General features: G+C 38.1%; 1 protein-coding gene across 6 annotated transcripts in view; it reads right to left on the bottom strand.

Annotated features, from left to right (window-relative positions):
• Positions 1-7,689: 7,689 nt before the first annotated feature.
• ADGRG6 (adhesion G protein-coupled receptor G6) overlaps positions 7,690-26,558 on the bottom strand; it is a 111,481-nt gene continuing 92,612 nt past the window's right edge. For 4 of the 6 annotated variants that reach the window (XM_083857987.1, XM_083857989.1, XM_083857988.1 and 1 more), the window contains 7 exons: positions 25,465-25,592; positions 23,889-24,157; positions 22,218-22,332; positions 20,904-21,187; positions 16,980-17,081; positions 14,777-14,929; positions 7,690-10,474 (listed from right to left, as the gene is read on the bottom strand). In XM_083857987.1, coding sequence (XP_083714113.1) covers positions 10,296-10,474; positions 14,777-14,929; positions 16,980-17,081; positions 20,904-21,187; positions 22,218-22,332; positions 23,889-24,157; positions 25,465-25,592 — 1,230 coding nt within the window. In that variant the 3' untranslated portion in view covers positions 7,690-10,295. Of the gene's footprint in view, positions 10,475-12,546; positions 12,594-13,964; positions 14,507-14,776; positions 14,930-16,979; positions 17,082-20,903; positions 21,188-22,217; positions 22,333-23,888; positions 24,158-25,464; positions 25,593-26,558 lie in introns of those variants that run through there. The other 2 variants (XM_083857990.1, XM_083857991.1) reach the window with 2 other exon arrangements.

Raw genomic sequence — 26,558 nt, 5'->3', positions numbered from 1 at the left:
CAGATATTTTTAAACACTACATATATGTTATCAAATGGTCTTGTAAGCTGATGTTCTGCCTTTTAAAAATGATAATTTTATTTAAATTCAGAGATCATTCACCTATGAAGGGTACAAATAGCAAATACTATTTCCTCATTCACCTACTCTGAAATAATTTATTCTTATGACCAAAATCATCACAAAGACAAACAATCTTTTATTGTTTTTTTATACCACTAGTACAACCTGATTCACCAGCACAAGAAGAAGCCATCAGTAGCATGTCATTGATAAATCAGTGCATTCAGGTCCTGAGCACAATGCTCTGCTACAGCAATTCAGTGTGCAACAGCTGAGTGAGGGCTGGCAGCAGGGAGCTCAATTCTTATCACAACTGAAAGGTAAAACATGTTGGAGAAAAAGAGGTGGATGTAGAGCCTTCACCTTGGCAGTCCTAATGACTCAGGAGAATAGGGCAAACTTCTTGAATGACAATAACCACACTTTAAGTCTGAGCCCCAAGATTTATGGAAAGGGCAGTCTGATATCTTGAGAAAAGGTCCAGCTTTGTGGATGAGAGGCCAGCCAAGGAGAATACACATGGTGAAGCATGCACCCATGGCTTTAAGCTTCTGCTACCCCTGCAGTAAAAATATATGCCATGTAACTACTCAAACTTGAAAGTTATCACTGTGCAGCTAAATGGATCCTGATAAAATGTTAAAGTGGATAATCCATAGTAATTGTTTGTGCATTTTTGTTGATGAGCAAGTTCTGGGAAACCTGAAAGGACACCCGTGATAGAAACACCAAAACTATATAGTGAGGCTATGCACAATACTGGGCTCTGGCTGTATCAGTATCTGGGGAAGGTAGGAGGGCTTTGGTCAACCTGAGTGAAGCTGGTGTTCCTCATCCTCTTACATAGTGTAGCTTAGGAAATAAATCACAGGTGTAGGGCATAAGAATTAAAGCATTCTGGTCCTGATTTAGCTGATATGAGGAAAGCTTTTTCTGTGAGTTTCCTACCTTCCATGTGGCTGTTAGTTTAGTGGATTCTATCCATCCCAAACCGGACAAATGAAACTGTACAAGACAAACAACCTTTGTTTCCTGAACTCAGGCACTGAGTCATCAGAAATTAATTACTAAGGGTAAATGAGCCAAAACACTTCATAAAGCAATTTTTTTTTTTTGTTTCTCAGCTATTGCATCTGCTGCTTTTCCACAACCACCTTAATATTAAAATGCTTCTCCTGGAATTGTGCCAGCCATGGAAGAAACAAGCTGGTTGAAAGTAACCACATGCCAATCACAGTCCCAGGGTTGCTCCACACACATTGAAATGTCTGGTTTATGAGAATAAGCTACTGCAGCTCCTATCATCAGGCAGCCAAATCCGTCGTGATTTGTGTGCGCCAAGACAATTCAAGGTTTATGTGCATAAAAATCCTCTTAGGCAGAGATTGAGATCTAAGGAGGAAGGACTCTCTGCCAAAGGGAGAATTTTTTTTCCTGTGGTATGAAAAATAACAAAAATCAACTCATTTAATTAAATGTCTCAGTATGTGGAGCTGAGTTGATACATTTATTTGCAAATATCCTGGAAAGCTGTCTGTTAGTCTCCATGGCTTGACTTTGGGACAATTCAAGCTAGTGTTTCGCTTTTGTGATGGATTGTGTACACAGTGGTTCAGGAAAAAAAGCAGAGAGCAAACACACGGTCCATTTTTCAGACCTGTCTGGGATGCGTGTATGTGCTGTATGTGCATTTTGCGTTGTTCCTTATATCCTTCCCATCCCATTGCCTGCTGACTACCTGCTGAAATGGCTGCTTAAATGGGAAGCACTGCAGCAGACTCTGTGCCTGAATGCCCAAATGTTTGAGAAGTTAATTCTTGCCATCCCTGGCAAAGTCAACTTTTGAGTCAACAGTTGAAGTCAAACTTCTTCATGTGAATATTATCCCTGAAGCTTCTTTCTCACCTTCGTTTCTCAGCCTCACCAAAAGAAAACACTGAAATGTCTTTTGCAGCATCTTCAGTAATGGATTTATTTCTTTTAACTGGGAAAAAAGGTCTGTAGATTTTCCTGGCAGAGTCAGAGGAGGTGACCGCTGCCATGCTCACGCAGGCACCTGCATGAATTCATTGCAAAGGTTAAAAAGTAAAACAAATGCCTAAAGGCCTGGCACAGATTTAACCTGGTCCATAAAGGTGCCAGAGAGAAGCCTGGTTTCCAGTGAAAACAGCCCACACAGGCCTATACTGGACATTAATTTGAAGGAAAATTGAACCAGAAAGTTCTCAGGAGGGTGTTGGTTTTTCCTCCCTGTTTAAAATCTCTGTAAAAACCAACCCTGAGACACATATGCCTAGAAACCTAACCCAGAGGTTTGCCAACACATTTCTAAAAGGGATCAGAGCTCAGGGGTGATGTGGCAATGGTGACTGCACCTGCACCTCCAGCAGATGTGCAGGTCAGTGCTGCAGCACAGCACCATGCCAGTGCCAGGCTGCTCGAGAGCTGGGCGCTGTTGCTGTTGTGGCCATCTCTGCTTTATCCTACAGAGGTTTTTTCTGTAAGTAAAAGGACAAGTGGGGACAGGCTGGCAACTGAAGTGGTTATTGGCAGTGTGGGGGTGTGATGGCTGTGGGGTCCTTGTTCAGAGGGGTGAAGGTATTTGCTGGATGTTGTTACAGGCGAAGGGTTTGCAGCTGAAAAATTGAGGGGGGTGAATAGGATAAGAGAGAGGGTAGTGATGAATTTATTGTGGGAGCACCTTCCTCCTGAAGTGGTGTGCTATGTTAGTAAAAATAGCTCCATGTAATTAAAGAGGATCATCACAGGGCAGGAGGTTGTCTCTGTGTCACCTGATACTGCTGTTGGTGTTGATGGTGGCACCCACATGTGTGGGTTTATGAAGCCCAGGTTCAGCCTGTTCTTAGACACCTCCAGTGACAGAGGGTGTTCTTTGTCTTGAAAGTCTTCCGGTGCTTCACTAGGACATAACCTTCATCTGTGCCTTGTATAGGAGGCTATCCATAGACTGTCTTTGGATTAGTCCCCAAGTGATGTCCAGTCTGACTGCAGTGAGACGACCTCTTTGCGTGAATGTAGGAAACTCCATACACCACATCTGGTAGGATAAAATATGATTGGAGGATTGCCTATTTGCTTTGAACCAAAACATGCTTCAGTTTGGGTGAAAGCAAGAGGCAAAGTGAAACAGACCCATCTTTGAAAGACACTGAAAAATCAATGAAAATAAAAGAGCGGGATGTGTGAAAATCAGCTGGCTGTAACCCAGCAACAGTATCCAACAGTCCCACTCTCAGGGACACGCTGCTTCTGCCTGTGCTGATCTTTTTCTGGTTGATCTTTTCTGCAATGAAATGTGCATTTGGCTTTTCTGTCAGCTCTGCCCAGCCAGATCAGAAGTACCATGACAGACTTGCATCACAATACCTCTGTCTGAAACAGGTGCACAGATCTGCAGGATCTAATCTAGCCAAAATAAATATAAGTTTCTCATTTCTGGGAAAAGCTGCCACCTAACCATAGCAAGGGGTAGGGGCTGCTTCGGATAGCAATTTTTAAGCCTCAGTCTGCCTGAATAAATCCTGCTAACATGCGGGAAGTATTAGCTGGAATGCTTCAAATCTTGCTCCACAGTTACCACCATCTCTAGGCTACACCAAAGAAGGGGTGAAGAAAATTCCCATGGACTGAAGTCCAGCAAGGCTGCTGGAACTCCATCCCCTTGATCTGTCCTTCCAGCAGAGCTCAGCCTGGGCCTGTGCAAACACAGAACGTCTCTGAGAGCCTTTTTAGTTGCACTCTGCATGGAAAATCACAGTATCAGCCCCTGTTACTCAGTGCCCCTGTAAAACCTTACAAATGCTATTTTTCCATGCCTGCCTTCCTTTTTGGAGCATCCTGACTGTGCTTTATACTCAATTGTGGTTCCGTGACCCCAGCAGTGCTGCATAATCCCCAGATTACTCTGTACCTTGGTTAATTCTAGAAAATTATGGTATCTGAGCAAGAAGATGTTTGCAGCTAAACTGAGAGGCATTCTGGCATGTCTGCATTCCTGGGGAGTGAGCATTAGTTGTAGGGAGGACAGAGAAATTTTGGGGAGCTCATGCTGGCTCCTGCTCATGTAAGGACACCAAAAGATGATGTGCAAGGTAACACAGTCATGGTGTGACTCCCAGCTTGTGCTACACCAACACCACATGTCTTTGGAGAAGAGGTGGTGTCATGACATCTGTCATACTAATCTTCTGCTATGCTCTGTACACCAAGTCCTGATCCTTTGTGGGACTCCCTTCCCACTGTTCCTTTTCCCCACACCCACAGCAGCCATATTCCAAAAAAGTAAGTGAGGCTAGAGTAGGCTATGGCCCTCCCTGCCTCCCCTGCTCCATCTCCCCTGGGCAACCCCTCTCCCCTGAGCTTAGTGCTGGTACAGTGTGCATTCAGAAGGAAATGCCAGTGAGAGTCCAGGGACAAGCGAGAATTGCAGATGAGACATTTTAATTTTGACATGGTACCATTTTCCAATGGAGTAGCTTTCTGGTGAATCCTGCTCTATGATGGAATGGCCCTGGGGCAGCTGCACAGCTGGGTCTGTATCCCAGGAGTTCTGTACCTTTCCTGAGCTGACTGGGCAACATGTGCCATGGGAAGGAGTATGTGAACAGGTTCCAGCTGACAGATCTGTTCCTATGCCCTTGATGGAAAATGTGGCAGGGAGGTATGGGTCTGCGTGCCACTGTCAACAGAGAGGTGCTGGGGTTTTTTCCTCCCTGTACAATTATGCGTACAGTGAATTTCTGAGTCACAGGCTGACATCCCAGCAGATCAAATCATTTGCCCAGTACTGGAATAAGTCAGTGTACAAGCCTGAAATGGTGAGCTGGTTCTGTTTGCTCAGCTGACAGAAGTGTAGCAGTTGCTAATTCCATTGCATCCCCTCAGAGCAAAAAAGGAGAAAATATAACAACCAGCGAGAGAGAACACAGAGAGACTCTGTATTGCTCTTTCCACTAAATATGCCCAAATGCAGGCAGACAGCTCTCTCCCCTCACTTCCCTGAGTGCAGAGTGTTTGCTTTATCCGGTGATGTAACCGATTGCTAAATAATAGACAAACCCGGTATGAACTCTCCTACTTATTTCTGAGCGGGTGCACATATGGAGGAATCTTTCTGCGTTTTTCATTGGGTTTTAACAGCTTTATAACTAGAAATATGCCACTGCCCTCTGCTGGAAAAGCAGAAGCCAGACAAGCAGAAAAGAAATCCAGAGTGGAATTTTGTAAATGCATAATATTATTGCATTTACTGCACTTGGTCCTGGAGACCTGTGAAATGCAGCAGGACAGGGACAGTGGAAGTCCTCTGCCCACTAAACAGAGCAGGATCCACTCCCCTGGCTGCCTTTTCCCCTCACTTTGGAGGGCTCCCAGATTAGGAAAAAAGCTGTCAGTGGAAGAAAACATCAGACCAGAGTTATCAGCATTTGCTCTTTTTCCTACACTTCATGTATGGAACACAGTTTGGATCTTTGAGAACCCTTTTCTATCTAAAACTATGTTGTTAAGGAACTCCTACTAGAATAGTTGGGATAAAAAGTGCCCAGTTTAGACTACCTGATACAAGCTAAAGAATCAAACTTGCATTTATTTTGTAAGGTAGATCACTCAACACACCTCAAGAGAAATGTGTCACTCAGAGTGCTGTGGTTAAGCACAGATGGCTGTGGTTAAACAGCCCATAAGGACAGCACCACAATGTGCACTCCTCATGAGTAGTTAAACTCATGAGTCTAGTGAGAACAAGAGCAGCATTGGCTTTGAGAGAGTAGATGCATCTGGGGAAGGGTTATCCTTCTAGAAAAGGTTTCCATGAGATTTATTTAGCCATTTCTGGTGTGGTGCTTATCAGTCTGATTTCTCATTGTGAGAGGAATTAGCTTCTTCCTGAACTACAGAAATATTAGTCTAGGTTAGTCTTCAAGCATGGAAATGCTAGAATTGTTGCCTTGAAGAACCATGGCAGATTTTAAACTTAAAGCTGGAGAGTCAAAACCATTAATTTCCATTGACAAATGCACAGTAGCATGGTGGTGTGTCCTACCTACTCCAATGGCCTTGTCTCCATTGTTGGTCAGGGTGACACAACCTAGGCAAGGGGCAAGAAATCAGGTGAAAGGAATAAGAAGATGCAAAGCAGGCCTTGGCAACTATCTTCTCCTTTCTTTCAGTTTCTCTTTCGCTTCTTTTTTTCCCCTTTATCTTTTTCTAGCACTACGGTAAATGATTGTCCTGAGGATGGAACTGTCATGGTGGTTCCAGGAGATGTGACAAATAAATGGACCGAGTAACCAAAGACTAGTTAGGTGGAGGGTGAAGGGGAAAGCCTCCTTGGCACAGCAGCAGCTGGGGTGCTGGGCACAAAAGGTCTGCTCCACAGACTGGTTTGCATGATTGACTTCCCTGGAATTAACTTCTAAGCCCTTTGCCTAATTTGCTGACCCATATGTGGGTTTACATCTTTATATACAGCAAATGCATAGAAACTTTTTAGAATGACTCCGTGAATGACACATTGCTGCCCTGTAACTCGGTAGCTGTCCCTGAAGTTACATAGATGTGTCTGATTATAGATCAGCCTTTCAAAAGTAATAAATGAAGTGGCATTTTATGTAACTCAATGGGTTACAGTAGGAAGCTGTTAACAGTAGAGGATTAAAATAAAATTGTTCTTGGTATTTAAAAAGTGATGAAATGAGGAGAAAAATAAATCCACCCCCAAATGCTGCAAATCACTCCTTACAAGTTTGGCATCTGCCAAGATTCTACTTGGGAAAAAAACCTGAGCTCCTTCTCTCAGAGGGTCCTCCCACACTCTTCAAGGCATAAAGCCCAAGGCTAGTTTTCACTGTCCACAGACACACACAGACAGACTATACACACATGCACCCAGCAGCCTCATTATTAAATGCCACTTTTCCCATGGGTTTTTTTTTAATGTTTTCCAAAAGATATCACTGCTAAATCCTTGTATGCTGTGCATTTTCTGTGATGAGACTTAAATACAGGAGAGCAAATCTGACACATTTCAGCATATTTCCATCTTCCTTAGGGGTAAGCAAGTAAGGGTAGGCCATTTGTATGCAACATTTATTGTTTATACATTAGTGTTTATAAATCAAATGGTTGGCTGAATCATTTTTTTCAGCAGTGATCAGTCAAAGTATGATTACAACCTGAGTGAAATTATTGATAGTGAGGGGCTACAATCAGCTGGAGAGAAACATATAGAAAGGAATAACTCCTGAGTTTTAGATTATTCATTTGTATTACTTCAAAATATCACCCCAGCATATTGTCTGTTGCCTTGATTTTCCTTTCATTTCTATGACATGATTGCCACTGTAAATAAATGAGATTGCATTACTTCCAGATCACTCACTGAATATGGCATTGAGTAAATTACAAAAGGAAAGGGCATATTCTGCAAAATGTGCTCCCCTGATGAGATGGAGTTAGTCTTGCTCATTATTTCCAACATTTTGGCTAGGCATATACCTCTCCCAAGTACTTTTAAACCACAAGATTATTTTCCAGAATTCCACTGTGTAGTTTTTGCCATTAAACACTAAAAAATGAAAAAATAAACGTCAACCATTCACTATTAAAATGCTTTAATTATTTGGAACACTAACATAAAAAATGTTTACTTGAAAAGGTTTCTTTCCATTTTAGTCCATCTTCAAACCTGTTACTATATTTCACTGACTAGTATCACAAATTACACTGACGAATTTCCTCAAAGTTGCAAAAGGTAGAGCTACAGTAAATTGTTTCACAAGTTATTTAGAAAAAACATATAAGAAATTATTCTTTCCCTCTTCTTCTATGATGAAGCAGAAACTTAGCATTAAAGTAACAAGAACAGTCATTATAGTGCTAAGTATATTTGACATATTTAACCTCACAAATAAATAAATATGTACAAGGGAGGTTACTGCATGTCAACTACAAAACAGAAGCTTTACATTGTAGAATTGAGAGCAAGAGCAACTAAGTGACACAGACAGTTTAAGATTACTACATGGTAGTAAAAAAAGAGAGAAAAATCCTAATTCAGCAAAAATACAGGCAGATGTACATTAAAATTATAGGTTACAGCTCAACTTCATTCAGGATACTGTATTTCCTTTTATTTATATTTCATTAATATTTTATTGATTCCTCATTTTTTCAGGAATGTTTGCTTTTCCTTCTCTTCACTTTTGAACATCTTAATCAGGTAGAAATCTCACAGTAAGCTGCTATATCAACACTATTATCTACAGTAGTTAAGCAAATGGGATGATAAAATATAAATTCAGTAAATGCTTATATATAATCTCTCTGTGAATTATTTCAATTATTAAAGATATCTGACAACACTCATCCCTGTTATTAATTACCGTTTGAGTGAATGGGGCTGACTTCCACTCATACACCACAAATGTATTTGCAGTTATGAGACTGAGGTTTCGTTCAGGTCCATGTAGCGACAGCAGTGTTCCCGGGTGGAATACCGACAGGACATCCTTCTCCCACCAGGTGGCTGCAGGCAGCCAGGGAAAATGTGCCATTTGTGCGGTCACAGCATTAAATGATCTCTGCACACAAGAGCATGTGCAAAGAGCAGAGAAAGCACAAATCCACATCCCTAATCACTGAGCACCCACCTGCTGGGCAAGTGAAAAATCTCAGCCCAACTTCACGCTTTCTGAATTCAAATAATTAAATATGTGGCTAAAAATACTTTGGTTAAAAAAGGGATAATTTTATAAACTAAAATTCCATTAGGAGACTTCCTCCTCTGAAAGCAGTACTTGAAAAAACCTTTCATGTTTCAGCACATGCCTCCAGAAACATGTGCAGCTACAATTTTAATAAAGCTTGTCATGTAGAGAAACATGGTTCATGAGGAGAGATGCCCTTTTGGCACTCAAGGTCACTTGCTAATATGTCACACATTTATAGAGAGTAAAACAAGTAAGCATTTTATGCTCTTGTCTGTTCTCTGCACACACACCCCCACACCCCTCAGCGTCATTATGGACACAGTATACCAATGTGAAATTCCTTAATATTGCCTGAACATCATTTAAACTCTCTGCATCCAAAAACCTCAATCATGTCATCCAACAGGACAACAGAGGGATACTGACAATGTTATGTGCCCAGAAAGATGTTGTGTATTTATTTTTGGAAAACATATTCCAGGTTATCCTAATGTTGCAATGCCATCTGATGGAGGTGTCTGTACCTACACTATTTGTGAAGTACAGGGACCAAAAATCTCATGGGCTTACAAAGACTTCATCTTGTATTTAAATATTTAAACTTAAGTTTTAGCACTGTCCATAGTTTTTAGATTGTCTCTGGTACACATTGTCATACTTACTGTGTGTATTATTATAAAAATATTTGTAGAGAGAGTTCTAGGTATATATTTATATATCTATATATAGCTGAATGTCTTTTTGTCATTTTGTTCTGTGAAAAAGCAACATTAAACATAGACTTGAGACGGAAGACACTGCATTTCAAACATACCAATCAATAAATTTTGAAACACAGCTTTGCGTAAACTGTTTTTCTACGTGTATGGATACAAACTGCCCTGCATCTACAGCATATACTGTTTTGGTGAGTAAGGTTTGATGATCAGGTCTATTTAGGCAAAAATTATTTAAAATAACCCTTTAAGTGGTGCTAGGGTTTTAATCACTTATGAATAAAGAACAGAACTGGACATTCAAGAAGCAAGAATCTAACAAGTGTCATAAGTGAAATCCACATTTTTCAAAAGAAAAAGACCATCAGCAAAAAGCTCAATAAAAGCTTGCCTGTACTGCATGACAAGTCTGCTATTTTCTCTAGGACTCGAGACTTGCTTCTGTTTGGATTATGCAATTTAAAGTTCGGCTCGTAGCCCCTCAGTCTTAAAAGATATTTACACAGGATTACTATTAGCTGTCCAGGCATCATGCTGTCTGGTACACATTTAAAAATACTCAATAATATGGTAGAAAATTGGTCTTTTTCCACAACAGTAAAAACTTAAAAAAAATAATAATTAAAAAAATCAGTCTTTAACTGGAAGCTGTTTGCAGGAGAACATTATAAACTCAGAAAAAATAACTGAACAGATCACATTCTATGACATCCAATATTCTCAATTCCAGGCAAACTTTTTGTAATCCTTTGATTAAAAAAACCCCAGTAAATCAGAAACCCAGTTAGAACTTCGTGCTGCGACTAAATGTGTCGGACATGATGATATTTTTATAGAAGTTGTCGGAGTGAGGATTGCAGTATCCTTTGACCTTGTCAATAACCTGGTGGACAGGGATGATTGATGTCTGTTCTCCATCCTCTTGGGCAAATTTTGAAGATGGCTTGTCAAGAAAAACATTCTCTAAGAGGAGGAAAAAGCAACAAGAAGAAGTTAGGGCCTCTTAAGCAAATTCACAGTTTAAAAGATGTGTCACTCCCACATTCATATGCCTTCAATTGCCACTACTGCCCTAAAAGTCAGCAAAGAACTTTTTGGCTTGAGATCGCTTCTTCTAAATTCTTTTGAGATGTCTGGTTTTGTGGGCAGACCTTTCAGGTATCTCTTGAAATTATCCCTCTATTATTTTGCCTAAAGTGTTACTGACTCCTATGACTTTTTAATATATTAATTTACTGCTGATGCTCTTAATCTTACAAACCACAATCATTTTGATAGCACTGGATCTCCATAAATAGCATCTCCACATAATGAAGTACTGTAGAATGACAGTGAACAGATTTTATTATTTCAACAGCAGATGCTTTGAGCTATTCACAGAAATAATATAATCTGTGCTGAATGTAGCAGGGAATGTCTTTCATCTTAAAGCAGATAACCAGAGCCAAAACTTTCTTCTTACCTAGCCTTATCTTGTATTTTACATAATGGGGAGGGTGCAGGTTGAAAACTGTAAGGATGAAAAGATGCAACAAACAGGGCCTCCCTTCAGAGTCCATGAGCTAGAGGTCAAGAGTGAAGCTGAAGAGGTAAAGAAGCAAGGCAATCCCCAGCCAGACCGGGAAAGTCAGCTTCAGCAGCCTGCATTAGTGCTATTCAGAGAATGGTCAGTAGGTAGAGCTAATGTAGCGAGAAATGAGAAGGAGAGAGCTTGTCTCTCATTTTCTCAAGTATGCTGTCCTAACTGAGCTCTCTTTTTTATCTCTTCCACTATAGTGGAGCTGGAATTAATTCCCTGAACCCGGGCAAGATCTGTACCAGTGCAAGCCAGGAGTAAGGTGAAGTACCCTGGGAAGCAATGTGTTCTACAAGTCATGTTTTTGATGGCTATTTACAAGACCTTGGTGAAGTAATCTTCAAAAATTCCTTGTTCAAGGATTATTTAAGAATTAAGCATACTATTTGAACTATGATTTCATAAAAAACTTTTCTTAGAAATAAATCAACTAGAAACAAACAGAAAAGTAACCAATCCCTGGAAAAGTCATGATATCCAGCCATAAAAGAACACAAAGTATTGTGAAGGAGAAGCGGATTGCAGACAGAGAAATCTAAACAGTTTCACTCATTAAAACAGAAACAGGCATGTTGAGGCTTATCAGGATGATTTTTCAAAGCACGCAAGAATGTTCATGACTTGCAGCAAACAACTCCACGTCCAATGGCAAATTTCTGAGTACTGAGAGCCTTTCAAATGCATGCATTTACTGACCAATGGCTTCACTTCTAAGCAGAGGGTTAAAATCACATATCCCTGAAGTAAGTGGAAGTTGTATGACCAAATTTTCTGCAGAGATAGTCTTAATTTCTAATCTACAGAAGTGTTACAGAGGGTATTTAAGTGCTTTCTACAAGTAATTTGGTCTGGGTTTGTAGACAGCTGGGGCACAAAAAGCTGTAGTGAACTCTTTCATTCACCCATGAAGGTCCACCCAATATTTGTGTTGGTGAAGTCTGTATTCAAGCAGCAGTTCATAGGACAGCTTTCAGGCATATATATTTCATCATTCAAAGTAATTTTGGGTACTAATGGATATAAAAATCTCAGTGTCTAGAAGACTACTCCAGTAATGGCTATAGACCAAATATAAATATATTAAATTTTCTGTAATAACTTCCATAAACAATCTTCTGGAACTCAATCGGATTGTTTTTGCTTTTTAATGTATGCCTTGGGTATGGGCGTTTCAGGATAATCTCCTTTCCCCAGACTATTGTACACAGGCATTAATGTCAGGACATGGTCTGTTTTATAAAATGGTATCTTCTAAATGCGTTGTGCCCCATGCAGAGTGCAGACACCCAGAGTTTGAAGCAAGCTTGTCCTTTGATTCAGCATCAGTGGCGCAAGATGTAACAGAAATAAGCAGCGTTTCTGATTAGCAAAATCCTTTGCATCAATGAGGACATCATGCAAGAAGCATCCCTCCACCCTGATCCAACCATGCATTCAACAAAAGCAATTCTCACTTTACCTGTAATGCTTCACCACTGATGAGGAAAGGGCCTTAGAAGACATTATCTACACCACAAACACATGAATGCTTGTGTCAATTCCAGGGAGCACATTATAACCATATCAACAAGACTTGCCAAGACATGTAGCTATGACATTCTTTGCCTGCAATTCAGCTAAGTTGGCAAACTGAGTTCAGCTGTATTAACAATCAGAATCTGAATAATATTTTTTATTACTTTTATTATTTTTACACATGAGAAGATATGTCAGTATTCAAAAACCTGGTGTTATCTAAAATTCCTGTGGAGTATCACAATAAGATGTGTCATTTTTAGAGAACAAAGCAAAATGTATTTAAAAAAAAAAAAAAAAAAGAAGAAAAAAAAAAGAAAACTGTTGTATTCCCTTAATGTCCAGTAAACCATCATATTAAAAACTTTCATTGCATTAAGAACTGCAATCCTTCTTAGGAATAATTTATGCATGGGATTAAGCTCATAATTTTTGAAGAATATATATGAGCAAGATTCTTTTAACTTTACTACTTCTTATCTGGAACAGTTTCTTTGTTTTACTTCAAGAACACCTTGCAAAAACTCCAACACTTAATTGATAGCCTGAAAAAAAGCCCTGAGTCCAAAAAAGCATTTAAGCATATTTTTATCATTATTCCCAAGATCAAGGATCTAAAGCCTGATCTGCCATTAGTACAAAAAAGGGTATCCTCCATCTGCTGCAGAAAGGGCACAATGCTGTCAACCTCTACTATTAAATCAACAATAGCACTGTCATCAGTGGATATTAAAGATGCTGCTTGTGGAAGACTGCTGGCAGAAGTGTTCCTGCAGGGAAGACATGAATAAACAGCTAGATCAGGGCAGCTGGGTGCACTGCACACCAAACCTGACCTGTCAGCAGGGACAGGCAGCCTGGGGAGGGAGCCAAGTGCTCCCAGTGCAATTGTGAACAGCGGTCCTGAGAGCAAGCTCAGGTGCTATCGGTTATCAGGAATTTCTAAGATAGCTGTAATTTTTACTGTATTCAAAGCAGATGTACTTCATGTGTGTTCTCAACAAATAATGAAGTTTTAAACTCTTAAAATACCTGATGCACAATCCCTCATGCTCACGGATGCACTGAATCTTGGTCAGTGAGAAAACAACAGTGTAATTATTTTAAAAAATGAGTGTTTGGGCCTAACTGAAGCAGGTAGTGATCATCAATTAAAAAACCAGAAGGTATTTCCTGGAAACTATACCATGTATCAAGAAAGGAGAGTGTGCCATCACAAATGAGACATTGGGGGCCTAATGAAAATAATTATTATTTAATTAACAACATAACTTTCCTTCTAATGAAATCATCTACTTCATATCTGAACATTTTTTCTAATAAATATTTTAAAGCAAGTAAACACACCTTTGAGTTAAATATGTTGCGCAGATTTTATTTCCACTACATTTATAAAAGAGTATTGTATAATAATGCTATGTGACTTTACACAGGACAAAAACATGCACTCACAAAAACAGAGTAACAAAAAAAAAAATCTGAACTATATAAGTGAATCTCTGAAATATTATCTCAGACACAACCAAACTTGCAAATCATTCCAACTGCTCTCTTTCTTTGCTCCCTTAAGGTCTACTTAAAATGAGCACATTTTCATGGTATGAGTGGAATACAGATGATGCCTTTTATTACATATACCATTGACATCTAAATAAATAAGCAGTAGATATGGCTATTTGTAGAAGGGCAAGACAATGCATACTCTGGGAACACAGTGTCCATTTCCGAGTAGGCTCCATTTGTCGTTTTACCCATAAATGTTTTACAGTTAGATGAAAGGAGTTTAACCAAGACAATCAGCTGTGGACTTGGGACTCTGAAGACTTGATTCCTATTTCCAGCTGTACTGCCAACTTTCATGTTACCTTGGGTGAAGAACGTCATCTCTCTGTGCTTTGGCTACCCTGTGTTTACAATAGGATAATAAGCAAAATTTGCTTTCATCAATCCTATTTCACTTAGTATGGGAACATACGAAGATCAGATCTATATATTGGATGTATTTCATGTTAGGTAATGATTCTTATTAAACAGTAACATGTATTTTAAAAATACAGACACTTTATGAATTGATGACATTTTCTCTCTTTAACCTTTGGGTAGAAACGCTTGCTGTGCCTCTAACACAAACCCATGTACTCACAAATGCACTGGGTTGCAGTGCAAGAACTCACCTGTGTGGCTGTTTCGTTTGCAGTATGTATTCGTTGTAGATTTTGATTTGGATGTTAGGTAGGTTGAGTTGGAGCCGATGGAGCTAGAGGATAAGGATTTCCCAAGATTATCAGAACTCTTCTTTATAATATTGGTTGCTGTTTTGCTCCAATCTAAAAACGATTGAGAAGTTTTACATAAATAACTATCATAGACAAATGCCTAATTTATTCAATTATGATTATTTCAAATATCTGATGCATTTCTTAATATTGCTTATGTCAAATACCTTATCCTTTTCTCTTTAGGTATCCCCTTTGGTTCTTAAGAATGATAAAATTATTCCAACTTGATTTACTCTACCACAGCAGTTGAAATTGGTGGCTCTAACATTCTAACAGTAATTTGTCTGGATAGCAGAACTGCAAGTATGACCTGCCTTTCCAGAATGCAAAAGAGCAGAGAAGTTCTGTAGCAGTACAGTGATACCAAACTTCCCTGACCTGAAAAGCAAAATCCAAAGGTGATAGGAAAGAGATAAATAAGATCATTTACAATGATCTTACCATCTGATGGTTTGATCCACTGCTGCTTCTGAGGAAGATACTACATACTAACAACTAACTTGTTGTTTATCATATTGGCCACAATTTATATAATAAAGTTTATTCAGTAGTTCATATTTAAAAATTTTGTTCAAACCATTAATACAGTCGGCTCTTATGTTGGAACAATTTCCAAAATTAAATTAAACAGCTAATACTAATAAACTGACTGATGAAAATTAACACTTAAAAACTCATCACAAGTGTCCCAATACCAGTAGAATAAAAGTATCTAACTACTTTTGTACCACACAATTGCAGGTAAGTGCAGGACGTTTCAATTTAGTTAGCTTGCTGTTATTCACTGTACTTCACTGTACTTCAACGAAATTTATAAAATGGAAGAGAAGTTCAAGCCAAAGACACACGGGCCACTTTAGTCTTGATTTAAATCAAGACAAGTATTTTATATTAAATTATTGCTGGAGGGTTTAGGTATGCATATGTTCTGCCTGAAAACAGTGTCTGGTTCATTGAGATTAAAACCACCTGTGGAGATAAACTGGTTAATGCCAGACACAATGACATCACATTAACTATACCGCTGAAATATTCAAATTGTTTATGGTTTTATTCCTACCATATTCATACCCACAAGCTGCCCAACAGTAGCATCAAAAAAATAAAGGAAATAATTGGATCCATCTTTGTTTTTCAGTTCAGGAGTTACAAGATAAATCGCATGGAAACTGAACATATGGAGCAATTTGGACATCTGATCAGAATGAATATGATTTTCCTAGTTTGTATTAACTCTTTGAAATAATGAATGAAGTTTCATACTACAAAATGAAAGCTTACCATAGAAAGCAATGAGCTTATGCCATCTTACAAGTGCAGATTTGAGCACTGGTCATTGAACAAGAACCATATGAGAAAAAATTATATGGTCCAAATCACCACATCAGACAGCAAAGGAAGAGCCAGTTGCTTGAACACAGTACTGTCATGCCATCCAAGATGGCCAAAGTTGCAGGAAACTATAAATGTACTGGCCCAAGAATTGCACTTTTCATGTGTCCAAACCAATGTCTCTCATTTTGCTCTGACTGCTGCAGATGAAAGTGAACTTCAGTTCTAGAGCCTAATCAGGCTTCTGTTAAAGGAATTTTCAATGTTTCTGAGTCTCTAACAGTCTCTGAATTCAATGACAAAGGACAAGACAGTTTAAAAAGGCAAAGATAAAAGCAAAAGAAGTCAGAATGTTTCTATGCAACTTTTAAGAATTGCTCCTACAACAGCTTAACAGTCCACACAATTCAAAGTCAATGTACTTTAATATAGGAGAAAATGAGTAAGACTGGGTTTAAAATGACAAAGTTTGAATCTCTAGATTCTTTTTTTTTTTTTTTTAGGGTCTGATGGGCCTTCTAAAACCATGCCCATAGCACTACAAAATTTACCAGCTGCCTTAAATGGAACCCTGAAAGATTTGAGAATTTTTATTAAGTGATATCTGTAAAGTCCCTGGGCAATTATTAGTATTGAAGTGACAGCCTATGATTCACCTATTTTTCCACATCTCTGGCTTACCTTGCATTATATTAAAAATAACATAGCAAGCTGTTTATTTGGAATTTTATAGACAACTGCAACACCTAAGGTGAACTGCCTTTACCTGAATTGTCTGCCAAGCGGAATCTGCCACAACAGAGATGTCTTCTCCACTGTTTCTGCACATTTTCTTTCATAGCACAATGGAATACAAATATAAACAAACCTGTGACAAAAGTAAATAAACACCAAATGAAGCACATATTTATAAACAGATTAACTGAAATTTGTAATCAGAAGACTATGAAGCACAACCAAAAATAAAATTATCTAAATATTTTGTTATTGTCATCCATGCATCATTTAAGAGATATGGAAATTAACTAAGGTTTTCCCATCCTCTAATTTCCATGTAAATGTATGGGATATCAGAATATAGAGATTAGGATGGCTTTAATTTGCATTGTTGATTTAGCTCAGTGTTGGTTTGGGGAATTTTATTTTTTTTTCCTTAGAGGAAAATGATTGAAAGGTCTTTTATTTGAAGCAACTGACTGTTCTGCACCCAACAGGACTGCAAGAGAGAGATCGAAAAATAAGCGCCAACATTATTATATTAGCAAGGAGATATTTTATCTCCTGGATATGGCTCCATATGTACAGAACAGTGGGCTGTAATCTTTAAAATCAATCATCTTGTAAATGGCACTCAGGCGTGTCCCGAAAAAGTACACTTGGATTTATGTGTATCACATGCATGTACTTGAAATGATTATGAAAATGGTAAGAATATGTTCACAAGTACTAATTAGGAGTCCAGCTACTTACTTCCAAAGAAAACTAACTGATTTGCATATGCAATTGTAATAAATGTGTTTAAGAATGTTTTTATAGAGTTGCTTTTTCTCGTGCAATTTTAAAGTTTTTATTTTCAAGATAACTGTTGATAAGCATCCTACCACGCAATAAGGTAGGTCTTAACAGGGTGTATCGTATGATTTCATCACCTACAGATGAACTTTGGAGCTAAATACAGTAGTTGGAAATCTCATATGTTCCTGTATCTTCTCAGGCAGGCACTGGTTGTGTAATCTTTTGTTGTTCTGTGGCTTAGCCTATTTCTTTTTTCACTTGCATTGTCTGTGAGAGAGCCAACCTGAGTCTGAACACCTGACGGCAAAATGCTACTGCCAGATCCCTCATGATTACATCTTAAACGTGAATAAATACTGCATAATGTGAGCAAACGTGGTCAAGTGGCTTCCTCTAAAACTATTCCTTTATGATCATCATGAATAGTTCTGCATACTATATTTCAGCTGTCAGAACACAATGGCAGGGAATAGCTTGGATAACAATGTTCAGGAGAATCAAATTATCTTCTCTCCTCCAAACTGCTGAGGTGTAATTTTGCACTAATACATGCCATTGAACTGGACTTGTATTTGCTTATCAGGCCAGGCTGAGACCTCTGGAATCAGTTAACTTCAGGTAGGGATTAGATCATGAAACACAATTTTTCCAAGGTTTTTCAAGAGCTGATGGGGAAAAAAAGGAAAAGTACATTTTGAAAAAGGCATCAACTTAAGGCATCTCAAATGTAACCTCTCTTGGATTATGAATACTGTATTTGCATTTGGTAAAATATTTTTCTATGTGATTTGTTTAAAGCACAGAGCAAGTCCAATGCAACCACTAGCAGCTCTTACAGGGCTGGAGATATGAAGTTGTTTGTGGCCCAAAGTTCTTCATAGGCCTTTTACACAGCTTATAAACTTTGTAAATTGACGCTTAGTTAAATTGCAGTGAATGTTCTGAATGGTTAATAAGAAAATGCATGTTCCATAGTAATGCAAAACAAATGTACTGCATTAAGTACTTTGCCTTTGCCCTGTCTGGGCTTGGTCTCCAGAATTTTTTTCTCTGTATTTCATTATTCATTAAGTTTACAATGTGCTTTTAGTAGTACAGCTTTGGTTTTGATTCCCAGAGACAAATCAGACCCTAGGCTTGGTTCTAGCTTGGCTCTGACTTGAAAGTATTTGGCTTGCCCAGGCATATATATAAAATGAGCAGCCAAAAAAGAAATGTTCCCATATTTTTTTACTCTGAGCGTCAAGGAGAGAAAAATAATTTCCTTTGTAGATGAAACAGCAAAGTACAGTAACACTAGCAGTTGCTGCAATTTGCTTTTTCATTGCCAGTGCACAGAAAACTGCTGCTGGAGGCTGCTGGTATGGCTTGAAATACTCGTGCAGCTTTCAAAAACTTTAGAGAGAATAGATGTATTTACCAACATCTCCATAATTAAGCTGCCAATACTGATTGAAGACTTGCCATACTGAAATGTTTCTTGAGGCTAGGAAATGCTTCCTGATACAGATTTGCCTCATTCCATTCCCTTACTGCTACATTAACACTGTACCAGTTACACAGGATTTTAAACATCCTTTTCTCTTTAGTTCTTTAGTCTTTTAATTTCATATTGCTTGATAAGACATGCCTGAGAATAGACTGCAACATCATTGCTACCACAATCCATGAAAACCTCATCACTCTTCATGTTACATTTACTTCTTGTCTTTTTCAGTTTCATCTTCAGACTTAACTGCCTTTCAAATATTCATTTTCCATTAAATAGTGCTATTACCCCACTTAGGCAGTGTTGGTCAACCTTGTCTTTGCTCTGCACAAACAAGCTTTATTGATTGCACTGGAAATTCTGGTTACAGAGAACTTGTTCAATTTGACCCTTGGCAAGGTTTTCAGAATTTAAGTATTTTTTCATGTTCTTCTCATACTTCTGATCTCTCTAGACCTCTCTGAGTTTCTAACACAGACACAATAAAGTAAATACTTCATTACGCTGCTAGGGGAATATCAGAATCTGTCCTTTGGAAAAAAACAGTCTCTAGTAAGAACACTACATCCAAATATTTTTTGTCATTTTACTTAGCATTTTAGGTTGAAAATGACCCAAACAAAAACCCACAACATGATTCTCTTTCCATGAAAGCTCAATAAATCTTTCAGCACAGGAAATACATCTCAACTGTATCAGATAAAATCCACACAGGGTGATATTAAGTACTTTTTTCATAAAGAGAAATTTTGCTGACCCTAAAAAAATTTCATTTTTATCTCAATATTGTGTTCCATAACAAATGCTCCTCCAATGATATTCTTGAGGATTTTTTTTTTTCTGTTTTGTTTTGGTTTTGTGTGGGTTTTTTTTTCCCTGGCAGATTTAATTTTTATGACAATATGTGTATGCGTACAACACATGCACTTCCAATGACCTTGGAGTTTTCTCTTCACTATGTAGTCAGTTGTTCTTTATAGGTGGGTAGGGAAAGCACTAGTAGAGAATTTTATGGCAGTTGAAACATACACAAATTTTAGCCCTGAGCTGAATTTTTTAAAATATCAGCTACATAATTCTGTAATTTATAACAATTTGATTACAATTTACAGCATTTTTCAGAAAGATGAACTATGCTGGAAAGGTAAAATATTGAAAACTTGAGTAATGGAAAGAAAAATAAGCTGACTGTAACAGTCACTGGATTTTTCTTAAGCGAAGACTATCCCATATTTCTCTGCTATCTCTCCACACTGAGACAGGAGTGAATTTTATTTTATGAGTGTCTCATGCCTTAATAAAATAGTTATGAGTTTTACAGATTCTCTACAGAAATAAATTAAAGAAAAAGGCTTCCAATATTTGTTATAATCAGTGAAAGGAAATGCTGAAGGTCATACAGCATGTATCTCAACAGAGAACACTGCAAACTGTTAGCTAGAAAGAGTTGTATTTATAATGTTTTATAAAAAAAGACCTTGAAACTGTAATTAATTTATGTAAGATATTCAAGCCCCATGTAGTTGGTATCATTATTCCACATAACGGGCAACTAACGATGGTTTAGTGTCAAAGGAAAACCTAGAGAGCTGAAATGAGTTCCCTGGTCCAATCACTGGAAATAGTATACCCCAGAACAGTAACAGATCAAATATTATTTGTTGACAGAACAAAAATTCAGCTTACCTTGCAGTGAATTGAAAATTGAGAAGAGGTACAGGAAAGGAAGAGTTAAAGGACCCCAGGCAAAAAAGGCAAAGCCCCATGTCATGCCCAGGAGGAAGGTCAGGCTGACCACGCTGCGGAGGTTCCTCAAGATCTCTTCCTTCAGGCTCCGGTTGGTTCTTTTCCCATTCCTTCCGCAGATTTGCACCATCACGACAATAAACATGGCAACATTCATCAGAAACATGATTCCAAAGTAGCCGGCACAAGTCACATAAAAGACAACTTCATTCTTGATCCAGCAGCTGAAAAAAAATTTAAAAAATAAAATTAAAAAAAGGATCATTTTTGGTTAATGGAGACTATCTTCCAACTATTTATATGACTAAAGGAAAATGAGCCCATTTCTGATACCACTGATGCAAAACTATAGTGTAAAATTAAACCTTTGTCCATTTCCTGTTTAGAAACAGGATGAAGCCCAGAGGCATCTTAAGTGACTATGGCCTATAGTATTAGCATATGAGAAATCTGAGGGCTGTGCCACATTTTAGTCAAAACTAATCAAAAAAATGGGAAGGGGTGGGAACTCCAATCCCATCATGAAAAAATTTAGATTCAGTACAAAAAAAAAAAATTTCTGCTGTCATCTGTGTGAAGCATTAAGTGCTTTAGTAACAGAATGGGTGAACTTGGATCTCCAATGTCAAAATCTCAAGTTTCTGCCACTGGATCTGAAGGAGAACTTGAACATGATTGGAGAAGTAGTAGGACTTTTGATGTAGCCATTTGACAGTCAGCCATATGAGAGCTCTAACAAATTCCTCTTGCAGCAAATAGCCTAAATGCTCAGCATGATTCTATAATAAAACTAAAAAAATAAAGTTTTATTTATCGTGATGAAGATTTGCCAGGCAAGGAAAGGAGCACTCACGTAAAAGTTTTGGCATCTGGAGTTATTATCTGGACATCAAGAGAAGAACATAGAGGACTATTGAACTACATTGGCAAAAGGCTGCTCGATTCACAAAGGAAACTTTTTTTATACAAATTCTTTCTTTGCTCTTACCTAGAAAATACACTTTTCATTTAAGGCAAACCAAAACAAGTAGTTTTATTTTATTTTCATGACAAAATCTATATGTTATTCTTTTGCCAGAGGCATGTTTGTACCTAGCACTGGGTAATGCAGATTTCCCTCCAATTTTTCTAACAGCCCTCTTCAGATTACAGATTCTAATAATTCTGAAGACAGTTTTGCACTTTTAATGCATTGTTGACTTTTCCAAAGCAACTATAAATGCTAAATTTTAAGAGATCAAAATAAATACTCACAAGTCATCTCCTCCTTGCCCATTATCATCTCTGCCATATAAGTCTTTGCCATAAACATGACTTGCATTTGTATTAGCAGTTGCTAAAACAATTGCTATCACCAGAGCTGGCAAACCTGTAACACAAGAAAACTTGTGAGCTTTCAAATCTCCTAAACTCTCAAGTTCATCGTGCTAAGCAGAATTATTGATGTCTCTATCCCTATCGCTTTAGTGGAGAGCATCCTGAGAGAAGTGCACTGAGAAGGTAGAAGGACACAATTTTTCAAACAGTGCAAATGTATAGAACTATCAAAGCAATTAACAGGCATTAATGAAAAAGTCTTGCGATGTTCTCTATAGAAGAAGTTTAGTATATAATAAGGAAATACAAGTAAAATAATAAACTAAAATAATATCCCATAATTACCCAAAGTTAAATTTGCAACTGCACACAGGCTCTCATTATATAGTGAGAAGATTAACAAATTATTGCAAAAATGAGATCCAGTGGAGAGATGGTATTAAGAATTTTTGAGGGATTTTTTTCATGCTAATCAGAATTCATTAGGTTGTGTAACTGGGGAACATGAACTATAACCTCTAATTTCTCTACTACTTTTCTCAACCACATTATATTATATATACCATTTTTTATATCTTCTATAGCATTATACATATTATATATACTTTACTTACATGTGGTCCCCTTGCTTCCATAAAGCAAACTATGCATTTCTTAAGAAAAAAGCAAAGGGAGTATGTGGGGAAAGTAGACAACTACGCAGAAGAAAACTCTGCAGAAAGGTACAGCTCACACAAAAGAAATGTATGTTCCTGATATGCCTTATTTACATGCCTTATCCTTGCTATACCAGAACACATTCAAAGGGGAAGAGGTTAATTTGCTTTTCCGACCACTCAGTCCTTGTCCTCTGCTGAGGTTGCCAAAGAGGATGCTAGTTGCCAATGGAAAGACATCAATTATCAGCTGTACAGAGGTCAGTGCTCTAGCCGTAAGGTTAATGACTTCGTATTGTGTTGTATTATTTCAAACACAATATGTGCATTCAGGGAGAAACCACGGATTCCTGATACTGACAAAAATGAAGAATAAAAGTCTTGCTGCCTGAGCCTTGCAGTTATTTTTCAGCATTACTTTTTCCATTTCTGTCCTGCTGTGTGCATTGCTTAGGGCAGCCAGGATCTCTTAGTAGTTTAAACACTGTGCTGAATCTCAGGCAATTTTGGTTGTTTGGTTGGCAAGAAAATTTAAGCAGGAATCAAAATTTTTGAAAGTCAATGTAAAAACTCCATAGGCTTTGCAGTAACTGCGAAAGCTTCTGCATTCATTGTGTGACAAAGTTCTCCACACTGACATGACACATTTCCCCTCTCCCACTCTGGCCTCTTTGGAAAACGAGACCAGTTTATCTGGTCTTTCTGCTCATTCTGGGGCTGGGAGCTGCTCTGGGTGGAGAGTGCCAGTGAGAGGGTATTTACACAGAATCACTTGATGACAGAGAGGGCTGGCTGTGTGCCAGCACTGCTGCAGGCCAGGGGAAGGAAACAACACATTGATATTAATTCTACTCTGCATTTCTGAGAGAGAGCTTTTATATGGCAGCATTTATAGAGAGCATTTTATACAGCAGCATACATGCTATGTAAATATTGCATCTAATGAACTCACCCCAGCCAATGATGCAGAACTTCAGTATGTATCGCCGTATATACGTGTTGAACACCTTCACTAGAGCAATGTACATGTGAACAGCTTCCAGTCCCATCCATGTAAAAGTGGCCAGGAGAAAAAAGTGCAGAAGTGCAGCTACAGCTATGCAGAGGCCATCAATATCAAAGGATGCAATCCATCCATCCAGCAAAAAAATCAGGTTAAGAAAGAGCAGGGCTGTGCTCAGATTCATCAGGATTTTGGATGGATAATCTCTTCGTAACTTCCTAATGAGAAAAACACAAATCAGGTGCACATGATTAACTTGCTGCAATCACAAAAACCACCTATTGCAGCTGGGTTTACCCCTTCACAAAGTCAATAAAAGCACAAGGAACTCGTTCCAGCTGGGTTTTGCAGTAAGATTTAGTGGTGTGTATTTCTGTGTGGGATTGGTCAAGGCTTCAGCTGTGTGTGGTGGGGGTAAGCTACCAGGCCTTTGGGTCCATAAGGACTCAATTAACTGCTGCAATATTTTAGCAACTGATTTTTTTTATTAACAAAAAACCAATCCTTTCAAATGAAATATAAATCAGTACTTTTTATTTTAAATAAAAACAAAAAAAAGTATAGCTGACCAGAAGGTCATCTGTGACCATTTTATATGTGGCCTTATATATTAGCTTAATTTTTTGAATATATTGTCCAGTGGATGTGGTTTTGTTTGTTTTCAAACAGGATCTTAGGAAGACTGAAGAACAACTAATATTTTTTTAACTAGTTCCCACTGAAATGTGGGTAATGAGGGGCGGCAAACAATTTCTATCAGCTTGAACCAGAACACTATACCATAGGTAATACAATAGGGATGCAACCATTGAAGACATTTAAAACTTGAAAACCCCAGTCTCCAGCCCCCTCTCCTCCTCCTGTCCTCAGAAAATTATCCTTCTTTAGCAGGTACTATGTCCTGTCTTGTTACAGACAGAATGCTTTCTTTGTGTTGACATGACTTCATTTTCTCTTTTCACTGTTCATGGAATTGTACCACTTCAAAATTTTGCTTTCTCTCGAGTCACTTTCACATTTCAGCAGGGCTTCTGTTGAAATTATTGTAACACTTCACAATTTATTTTCATTTTATCCCTCTTCCCACTTCTTTCTGAAGGGCTATAGAATATAATTGGTCTAGCTGGAAATTTCTCTTTTTAAATTTGGAACCTGTTATGCTCACATAGGCAAGTTTTACTTTGTTTTTACAAAAAACCTGCTTGATAGTTCTAAAAGAATATCTATCTGTTCAAAGTCTAGAAGATTCTGTCTTGCCAAAAGGAAAATTTTGATACACATTCACCTTGTTCCCTGGTCCGAGCAGCACAACACATTAAAAACTGGAAAAAAGACTCTGAACTTATGTCCCCTTGAAAAAGTTTCCACTTCACAACACTGTGACCCTGATTTTGCAGGTTTGATTTTTTTTCAAACATGGACTTCCCTCCTAGGCAAATAAACCACACTAACCACGTAACTAACTTATTTTATTCTGCACATACAGCTACTCCTTTGTGATGTTCTTTTCAGAATTAGTACTTACTCAAATGCAATGTATGTCAGAAGAGTTGCAGCTGAAAATATAGCAGATACTCCACAGCCTATGTAAGTGATGAAGGTCAGGACCTTGTTGTTCTGGTAGTCAGTTTGTGACACGGTTCTCTGCAGGTCCTGTGAGAGAAAAGGAAGGGACACTGGTTGTAGGCAGCACCTTTGCTGTGAGCACAGCACTCTTTCTTGGTAATCAGTCAAGTAACACTGAAAAGCATTCTGGCAATACCACTGTAACCTTGACACTGTGGTTCATTTTTACTGTGTGTACTCAGTCTACAGCTGTTACACCTCTCACTTCCTTCCCACAGCTCTCCAAAACATTGTGCTTTAAGTATTATAACTGCTGGGAACAGCAGATAGACCTAATTCTGGTCCTTATAATTCAGTACTAGGAATTCAAATGTCCTTCTCTGGAAAAGTCTCCACTGTCCAAACTTTTTCATTCTGTTGCTTGTATACAACTCTTTTTCAGAAGACCTAAGATTTGGGAAAATATATTTTAAAAGTATTCATACTGAAATGCGCAACACTCTAGGGAATTTCTGACCTTTTTGTTATTAAATCCACAAGAGTCAATGCAACTAATCATCTATAGGTGAAACCAAGGACAAGATATTGCTTTTTGGATTTAGTGGTCTGTTTTGACGTAAGAACTACACTTTTAAATAGAATTGGTCAAAAAAGTAGTGACAAAGACAACAGAAAAAAATCTGGAAGCGAAGCAGGAACATTCTAAGAATTTTCTTTTTTTTCTGTCTAACTGTAACTGCCACATGGTACCATCTGAGAATAAATGCAAGAATTATTTCCTTTTTTTAAGGACAAGAAAATATGAGAATATTTGGATTTATATCACTGTGGAGAAAATGTGAACAAACACTAAGGGATAATGATGTCAATCCTACAGTCATGGTCACTGTTGTCCCTAGGAAAACTAGCTAGCAAAATGAAACATTAAATGCTACAAAACTTGTATGCTTTGCAGGAAAAGGCAGGAGCAGAGTTTTTTTACTGTCCATTCCAGCTTTATATGACAGTTTATTTATACATGAGGAGAGTGTTCTTTGGGAGTAATTTAGTATC

Source organism: Zosterops lateralis, assembly GCF_965231275.1.
Source record: "Zosterops lateralis genome assembly, chromosome: 3".
Lineage (NCBI taxonomy): Eukaryota > Metazoa > Chordata > Aves > Passeriformes > Zosteropidae > Zosterops > Zosterops lateralis.
The sequence above is the reverse complement of the archived record's forward strand: the minus strand, read 5'-3'. Positions and strand labels throughout refer to the sequence as shown.